This window comes from Grammomys surdaster, unplaced genomic scaffold (assembly GCF_004785775.1).
Source record: "Grammomys surdaster isolate TR1022 unplaced genomic scaffold, NIH_TR_1.0 125941, whole genome shotgun sequence".
Classification (NCBI taxonomy): domain Eukaryota; kingdom Metazoa; phylum Chordata; class Mammalia; order Rodentia; family Muridae; genus Grammomys; species Grammomys surdaster.
Window position 1 is genome coordinate 1,023,483 of NW_021620763.1, and position 8,854 is coordinate 1,032,336.

The window sequence follows — 8,854 nt, forward strand, 5'->3', positions numbered from 1 at the left end:
GAGTGTGGCAGGAGATTTGTCCCTTTTTTATCTCAGGAGGTCTAGAGGTGCCTCTGGAGGATGTACGGATAGGGACTCTATGCTCTGTGGGCCTCTGAGCTAACACTGGCAAGAAGTTTACCTGGTGCTGGGTAGAGGACACTTGAAGGCACAGTGGGATATCTACAGAGAGCATCTGGTGTGCTTTTCAGTTCCTTGGCTTCTAGAAGCTCACCCCAAGCCCCTCCCACCCCAGCTTGTTTTTAACAAATTAAACTTTACTGCTTTTACTTAAGATTCTGTGCAGAGCTGTTCTGTGTTTATCCAGGGTCTAGTGCAGAAAGCAGAAGCTGGTCCCCAAACATTACAGGAGCATTTGTGACCTCTTCAGGACATTTCCACAGTGGGAGGAGTGGTTACTGCTCCATTTCAGCAGCAGGGTACCTGGGGGAAGGTTGCCAGGGAGTCAGCAGAACTGAGGGACCAACCAAGGTAGATGAGCAGGTGACAGGAGCATGGGAAGGGGCAGCCTCTGGCCGGAGTTTTCTTCTTGGAGTCCAGTGTGGAGGATAAAGGACATGACTAGCAAACAGAGTGAATAGAAGTACCAACATCTCCCCTGTGGGCCCAGGCCTGGGCAAGGGAGACAGGAGCTGTTAGGACCTGGGGAGAGAAGAGAAGGCAGGGTCAGAGGGACAGTCAAGGAACAGGCAGTGGGGCTGCTGGGTGGGTGGTTAGTCAGCTCCTGATGCTGAACCTCCTTATCTCATGCCTGGGTCAGGGCCAAACCCCAACACCATGAAGGGAGTGGGTAAGAAAAGATGGAGAACCTTCTTCAGTGTTATCTGTGGATCCCCAGCTGAGTTGGTGGGATGGCTCTGCCATCATCTGTTAGTAGACAACTGATGGTGAACAAGGGTCACCTCGGGGACTCTGCAAACATGGATGTAGCTGGAGCTCCTAAGGTGGTAAGGGAGAGACACACACACTTCTGGGAAGCCTATCCTACCCTAGGCACTCTTTGAAGACAGCTGTTGGGGAGGGGCTGTCATGGCTTTCATAGAGAAGGGCCCTCCTTCCTCCTGATGGAGCTCTGGGGTGCTCACCATGTCTCAGGTTATTCATTGGAGTCCATCAGTTCAAGTAACATGTCCTCCACGTCTCTGAACTGAGGGTGGAGAAGGAGAGAGACAAGGGAGTAGTCAGACCAGCCCTGAGGATTCCTCTTTCATTCTGGCTCAGTGTTCCTCAGCCTGGGTTAGTACTGGGGCCTGAGGTGAGGTGGCTAGCCCTCTCAACTGGTCTCAGTCAGTGACTACCATAGAGGGTTCCTTGTGCCAAGGTGTTTGGCTAAGACCTCAGATGATAGCTTCTTCTATCTCTCTAACCCTTAAAAAAAAATCTGCAGTTAGTTCCCCTTCCATTAGCTTCTGGTGCCAGGGTGGAGGGAATATAGAGCTAGCCCATACTAAGACCAGAGACCAGGATCTCCCAAGATTACCCACTGAGTCCCTGGGGTAAGCTGTGCTTGCCTTGATGTGGTACAGTATCTGCCAGAACGTGGAATTACAGCTTCGGTACCTTCCCTCAGGGTACAGTTGCCACATTAAAGGCAGCTCGTAAGACACCAGCTGACTGGAGGTCATAGCAGCCCCCAAGGTGACATCTTCCTGGCGCATGATCACCTGGAATTTTCTATCACTCTGCAGAGGAAGAACAAAACACAACCTTTGCCTCCAGACCACTGTCAGGCTCCTCCGAGCACAACCACCAGCGTCCATTCTGTCACTCAGGAGCCTGGGGCTGACCCAACAGCCTGAGCACAGAGACTACCCCTGGAGCCAACTCCACAGGCTGTGCACAATCTCAGGGACTCTGGCTGGGCCAGGGTCTAATCATCCTTCAGGGTGCGCTTTTTTTCCTGCCAACCTGTTGCTAGGGTAAGCCATGCAGCCCTCCAGCTTGGTCCCAAGTGTGCATGTGGGAGGGTTATCCACTCAGAGCAGAGAGAACAACCTTGGGTGTCATTTCTTAGACATTATCTACTTTTTTTTTCATTTATTTACTTATTTGAGACAACATCTCTTTATTGGCTTGGGGGTTCACCAAAAAACAACACCCCTCCAAACAAAACAACAATAAAAAACAAACAAAAACAAAACCCAAACCAAACCAAACAAACAAAACATGGCTGGTTTGGCTGGTAAGTGAGCTCCAGAGCAAGTGTAGCTGCTTGCTGAGTGAGGCCTCCCTAGTTACGTCTACCACACTAGCTTTCTCAACTTGAACTTCGGGGATTGATCTTGAGACCTTATACTTATAAGACAAACACTTTACCAAACTTATCCAGCCTTGTCAGGGATCGTTCTGTGTACTGTCCTCTTTTAATTGATGTTATGTATCCCTGGACTGGCTGTGGGAACTGTAAATGAAAGGCACTGTCTTTTCTATCAAAGGGTTAAATGAGGCATCCCCTTTAAAGAGGTTGACACGAGGCCCGCCCTCGGGAAAAAATCCCTCTTACAGCCGGAACTTTTCTAAGATCTAAGTAGGAGTCAAGGTTGCAATCTGTTTCCAGAGTTGTGCTTCATGCTTCTCAAGAATGCAGCTTTGAGTCATTCAACCCCCGAAAGCATGTGAGGCTCAACTCTTGACCAATGGGTGTAGGACTCAGGACCCCTCTGGCACAGCGACTAGACCTGCTGAAGGAAAACTTTATGTCTTGCTGAAATGCTTTGGATTGTGTGATCATTTTCTTGAGACACCCCTGCCCCCATTTCTAACACTTAGAATCTGGTGACAGGCAGCATTTCTCCATCATGGGCATGGCTCATCTGGGCTATGGTAACTGTCTCCTCAGTTACTGTCTTCAGATGCCAGGGATATGAAAGTCGTGGCTGAAATGAGCTGTAGCCATGATGGAAGTAACTGAGATGGAGACAACTCCATGTTATTCCTGCAAGGAGAGAAGCTCTGGGCTCACCTGTGAGCAGTTCCAGGAGCTAGAAAGCACTTCGAGACAGACCCCAACCCTGAGGAGGAGACTCTGGAGACCTTGGCTGAAGCAATCAAACAGACAAAAGGATGCATCAGGTACTGGTTCTCCAAGAAGAGGCGTGAGATGATACGCAAGTGGTTGTCTAAAGCCCACCAGAACTGGAAAATGTGCTGTCGCCACTGTACATCAAGAGGGACTACCAGGCAGAACCCCAAGGAGTCTGCTCAAAATAACCCATTCCCTGAAGCTTTGGAAGCCTTGAAGAGTCTCAGACTCTCTTCTGGGTACCAAAGCAGAGATGGCATGTAATAGGATTTCTGACTTTTCAACTTCCTTGTTGGGGCAGGGGGCTGTTGGGATTTATGTCTATGAGAGGTACATTAAATAATAAAGCTTGCATTCTTAGAAACTAAAAAAATGAAAGAAAGTCATACCTGCTAGACTCCTGACACCTTCTCATGGACAGAGGGAGTCTAAGGCCCACAGAAATCCACAAAGCCTACACAAGAGCGTCTCTGCTTCCCTCCCCTGTTCTGTCTCACCATATCATTTTTGCCTGCCTGGAACTTGCTCTATAGACCAAGCTGGCCTCAGACTTACAGAGCTCCACCTGTCTCTGCCTCCCAAGTGCTGAAATAAAGAGAAAATACCACATAGGCACGGATATGCTACAGCGTGCAGAGTCAGTTCTTGTCCATCATGTACGTCCTGGGAATCAAACTCAGGTCATCAGGCTTGGTGGCAAGCACCTCCGCAGCCACCTCACCAGCTCCTGAAAATGAGTTTCATCCACCAATTTAGGATGGAAACACCAAAACAAAAAATTCACTGCCTAAACACACAAAACAACCCTCCCCCATACAAGCAAAGCCTACAAGATAGCCCGGGTAAGACCTGGTGGGGCCAAGTGGCACAGGCTTGCAGTGCGTACTACTGAGTAAGCCGAGGCAAGAGGATCCTAAGTTCAAAGCCTACCTGGGATACAAAGGGAGATTAAGGTCAACCTAAGTAGCTAAGACCAAGTCTCCAAACTGAAAGACACGTACCCAGGCTGAGGCTCTGCAGTAGAGTCCCAGACTGTTATGCACAGAGCCCTGGGTTTGCTCCTCAGTAGTACAGGGGAAGAGAACGCAATTTGAAACTCCAAACATGACAACTCAAAATATGACGTGCAACCACAAACTCTGAATTTACAGTGTGCCCACCTGCCTCCCCACAGTACACTATAGCACAACTCTCCCTCCCCCCCATGTCTACTTCTTTTCCCACAGGCTACCCTGTTTCCGACTGCATCACCTTCCCAAGAAGAGGGCTCCTACCACAAGCCCTGCAAGCCCTCAGCGCAGACCCCTGCTTGGCCTTTACACTAATCACTCACACGTGTTTAACGAATGTGTTTTTCCTCAGGGTGAGAACAGACCTGTGAAATGATCTGCTGACAAGATCAGTTGAATCTGTTAAGTCAGATTGTGGCACCAGGTGTGTAATGCGCCACCATTCACAGCGCATGAGTCAACAATCTAACTGCTGCTAAAAATTATTCTTTTTCCTTATTAATGCGAGTGAGCGCTTACATGTTTAAAACCTGGCTTCTTCAGTCATGGGAAATAAACCCTGCCTTGTAGTTTGCTACCAAGCTCCTGTTGAGACAGCATCTATCACAGATCTGGAATAGTCTCTGGCTCATGGTGTGGGTGAAAAGCTAGTTGTTAACCTGATATTAAAAAGAAATCTCCACCCATGTTGTCTTCACACATCTGACTTAACGTTTAAAAAAAAACAACTAGATATATGTAAACTTAGCATTGTAAAATGACAACAAGAATGTAGATTTAGGAGCCCAGAATTGTGGCTCCACTGGCACCCTAAGTCTGCGAGGCTCACAAGCCCCAACTTTGCGGGAGCGGAGACATTTCCCAGGTCCTAGTGTATCATAAAATGTCTCAGCAGTTTAGTTTTCTTTATAGCTTTCCTTGGCTTTACAAGTGGGACGCTTTTTAATAATTTCTGCCGGAATGTACCTCTAGAAGAGATTTCTTTTGAAAACACCAACATTCATTAAGCCCCATGCCAAGGCTTCCACGCACAAAACAAAGTTGAATCTTATTACAGACTGAAGTGGATACTACTAGCTACCTTAAAGATATTCCAATTTTATGGTTTAGGAAAGCCTTGTTTCACCCCAAATGATAGTCACACACTCCAGGCAATGCGTGAGAGGGGCTTGTCTATTGAGCTTGGGGTGCTCCCACCCTTCTCCGGGTCCACAAGACCTCCCTCAAACGACACGGGACCCTCTGTACCCTGGTCTCCTGCTGCCAGGGCTCCCAGGCCTAGACAAGGCACATCCCTGCTGCCCCACCTGCTAGCTCCAAGGCGGTTGGTACCTCGATGACTATGGGCAGCCAGCTTCGACGAAATTCATCCAAGTACACGTGCTTCTCCCAGATCCACAGGCGGTCGGGGTGTGGGGGTCTTTCTGGCCTGTATGCCGGCTGGGTAGCCATGGCATCTGGTCCGAGCAAGAAGCAGAAAATTGCAACGCCAGTCAGAAAATTGCAACGCCAGTCCGTGATAAAGCTACTTTAAGTGGTGGGGGTGGGGGTGGGGAAATGAGAAACTCAGCTATTTATCACCACCAGCCGTGAGCCTGTGCCCCCTGGAGCGAGGCGGGGTGGGGCAGAGTAGTGTGGGTGGGGCGAACCACAAAGATGGTATGTGGGACGTTGAGGTGGACTTCTGGGACCCCTGTTCCAGGGGTCTAGGCTTGCAGACCCGACCCCATCAAACCTAGGGTTCTTCAAGGCCCCCAGGAGCTCTTGCTTTTCTCCATGTACACCCAGCCACAGGAAAGGTACCCAGGTCTGTCAGGAAACACTGCCCTATGCTTCCTTTATGGTAAGACCTCAAGGTCCTAGTCAGTTACTTTTTGTGACTCTCAAGCCACACCCGATGGCGGGCCACCTAGATCGAGGTCTATCTGCATATCTTCTGGGAAGGAATCAGAAACCATCTAGGTTCTCTTTGTCATCTTCAGCCAGTCCTTTTGGGTGTCAGAGGCAGTTTCCTTTGCAAAGTCCAGTCTCCTCCCTCTTCCGCACATGACTTTTTCCAGGGCTCTGATGAGGCTGAGGTCTTCTAATAGGCCTTGCAAAACCTACTCTTGAGAACATGGGTTTACTGTCTTTGTGCTCCAACTTAGTGAATGCATCATTCCAGACGCATGCTTAAAAAGAAATTCTCCCTACACCCAAGATCAATGGATTTGGAAAGTCTCTCAGTTGCTCAATCAAAACTGTCTCATTGTAAACAAATAAGGAAAACCAGCTTCTCTTTCTTTTACAGTAATGAATGTTCATTAAGGCAATTAAGAAATTAATGGAAAACATGTAAAACCCAGCTCCGGGTTGGCTGCTTCAAACAACCCTGCAGCTAGCACTTCTGAGCTTCACCTCCAGTTCTTTCCCCTCTTGCTGAGGCTCATGGAGGAAGCCATTTGTGGTCTTTGGAAGGTCAATGGATGATCAGGTGTGGAAATATGGTCAAATATCCCAGATGTGCCTGTAAGGGTAAAAATTAAAACAGCTCAGGAGAGACCACAAACAACTTGGCAAAGACCGCAGGACAGCTTGCTGAGCTTACTGAGAGTAGCCATAATAAAAATATCAAGCCCCTCTAGGGACGAGGTGACCAGAAATGTAGAAACAACCAAAGACATATCTTGACCAGTCTAAACATGCCCAAGTGAGTAATGGGCCACCTGGTGTTTATCCTAGAAGGTCTGAGGCTTCATGGTCAGAAATAGTGGGCCATCCAACCTGTCAAAATGATTGCTTACGCAAAGTGCTGATGTTTGAAATATCCAATCATATGTAACCGTGCCAGAATTTCCCACTTTTCCCTTCCCCCTTGTCCCTCCCCCTATAAAAGTTCTAAACTTCCTGGGGTCTTCATCGAAATTCTCTCCCCTGCGTGGGATGAGTTTCGATCCAAGGGCCCTTGTTAGTAAACTGCCTTTTGCCATTGCATCAAGTCAGTCTCTCGTGTCTCCTTGGGTGCGCGCTAATTGGGACTTGAGTTGGGGTCCTCTTCCTGGGTCCTTACAGTGCCAAGATGGCCTGAGGTCAGCCAGGTGTGTTTGGATTAACCAGGAAAAGAAATAAAGAAAAGACTCAAGTCCGGCGAGTGCAGCTCTGAGGAACCTTGGCCTTCAGTATTCAGACTGGAGGCTTCCGGCTGATTTCCCTGTAGATGGCTCTTTGTCTCCAGACCCAGATAGCTGCATAGAAAGATGAAGACTTTTGGAATTGTAGAGTGAAAAATTATAGATGCTGGGTATATAGAATTCTTTTTAGACATATAAATTATTCTTTAGGCTTTCTTTATAAAGACATGGAGAAACTGAGCCATGAATCAAGTTAGGAATGTGGAAAGACCAGTCACCATTACTGGAACTGGCCTATCTGCAAAGAGAAAGGAAAGAATGCAAGTGAACTAGGTGGAACCAAGCTGGGAACCAAGCTGAGAACCGCAGTGACAGGGCAAGGCCACAGTGACAGGGCAGGACCACATTCTTGAGAAAGATAAGCGTACAGAGAGTTTTCACCTGATCCTGACTCATGTAGGTTGGGTTCCTTTGGAATGTTCTGCTATTTTTATGTTATACCACCTTAACAACCATGAGCCCCCTCCCCATTCCTTGGTTTGTGTTTTTTTTCCCTTAAAAACCCCTCTCAAACTGGCTGTCGGGGTCAATTCAGCTCCTGAGTGGGCATACGAATTGACCGGCAGCTAGTTGTCACGCCCTAATAAATCTCGCAATTGCTCCGGTACATGGTGTCTCGAGCAGATTACTGGGTGGTCGCGACTTTCTGAGATTTGAGTGAGGGTCTCCCCTCTGCGGAGGTCTTCAGAATAAGCTTGGTGTGGAAGTTCTGGGTGATTGCAGCCTTAGCAGTAAGATAATTACTAATTTTTAATTCATTATGCTGTGTTTGTATTTGGGGGTACCTGCCATGTAGGGCTTGTGGGGGTCAGAGAACAACATTGTGGAGTCAGTCATCTTCCCACCATGGAAGTCCTTGGGATTGAACTCAGGTTGTCCTAGGCTTGGTGGCAAACACTTCCACTCACAGAGCCTTCTCACTGGCCCACAAATCCAGTTTAAATTGTGCTGGGGGTATAGCTTTTGTGACAAGGGGGAGAGTCCCCCAGTAGCCAGGGTGTCCCAATTCAGGCACAGGCATGGCCCCAGGAGGCAGAATGTCACCAAATCTGTTGATTTCCTTCCTACACTCTCTGCTTTCCTATGTGGTGTTAGGAAAGGCAGTATCCATTTGCTAGACGAGGGTTCTAGGATTACGGTCCCTTTTCTCCTTACTCTGAAAAATATTTCTGTAAATTTGCACAAGAGGTTTTTGGTACTGAGCAAGAGTAGACTCCATTCTTGGGTGGTGATGTTTCATTCAGAAAGGTTCCAGAGGAAACAGGCTCCTGAATGGGTCAGGTGAACACTTTGATACTTTTAAAATGTAAATTCCTCAACCCAGGTGGGGGGGGGGGAAGGAGACGGAGAACAATAGCTTTGTGAGTCTCAAGTGAGGAGCCCTCCAGGCTAGTTATCCTCTGCTATCTCAAGGCTCCAGGCCTGTCAGCCAGTTTTAGAATTTTCTGTTCCCTTTTGAATCTTTCTTTTGTTTGTCCTTGAGTTCCCACGTGTTTTTTTTTGTTTGTTTGTTTTTACCGGGACAGGGTTTCTCTGTATAGCCCTGGCTGTCCTGGAACTCACTCTGTAGACCAGGCTGGCCTTGAACTCAGAAATCTGCCTGCCTCTGCCTCCCAATTGCTGGGATTAAAGGCGTGCGCCACCACTGCCCA

The 8,854-nt window shown here is 48.2% G+C and overlaps 1 protein-coding gene across 3 annotated transcripts; it reads right to left on the minus strand.

Moving 5' to 3' along the window:
- Positions 1 to 434: 434 nt before the first annotated feature.
- Positions 435 to 5,559, minus strand: LOC114608933 (T-cell leukemia/lymphoma protein 1A-like). Of its 3 annotated transcripts, XR_003709435.1 has the most exons (4): positions 5,365 to 5,559; positions 1,485 to 1,682; positions 1,086 to 1,368; positions 435 to 642 (listed from the first exon to the last, which is right to left on the minus strand). XR_003709435.1 is itself a non-coding variant. In XM_028753041.1 (3 exons), the coding sequence occupies exons 1-3, from the start codon at positions 5,482 to 5,484 to the stop codon at positions 562 to 564; spliced, it is 372 nt and encodes a 123-aa protein (XP_028608874.1). In that variant the 5' UTR covers positions 5,485 to 5,553; the 3' UTR covers positions 435 to 561. The 3 variants fall into 3 exon arrangements, 2 of the variants coding, with proteins under 2 accessions (XP_028608874.1, XP_028608876.1); XM_028753041.1 differs by lacking the exon at positions 1,086 to 1,368 and having other exon boundaries at positions 1,512 to 1,682; positions 5,365 to 5,553; XM_028753043.1 differs by lacking the exon at positions 435 to 642 and having other exon boundaries at positions 1,114 to 1,147; positions 1,561 to 1,682; positions 5,365 to 5,484.
- Between the last annotated feature and the right edge of the window lie 3,295 nt (positions 5,560 to 8,854).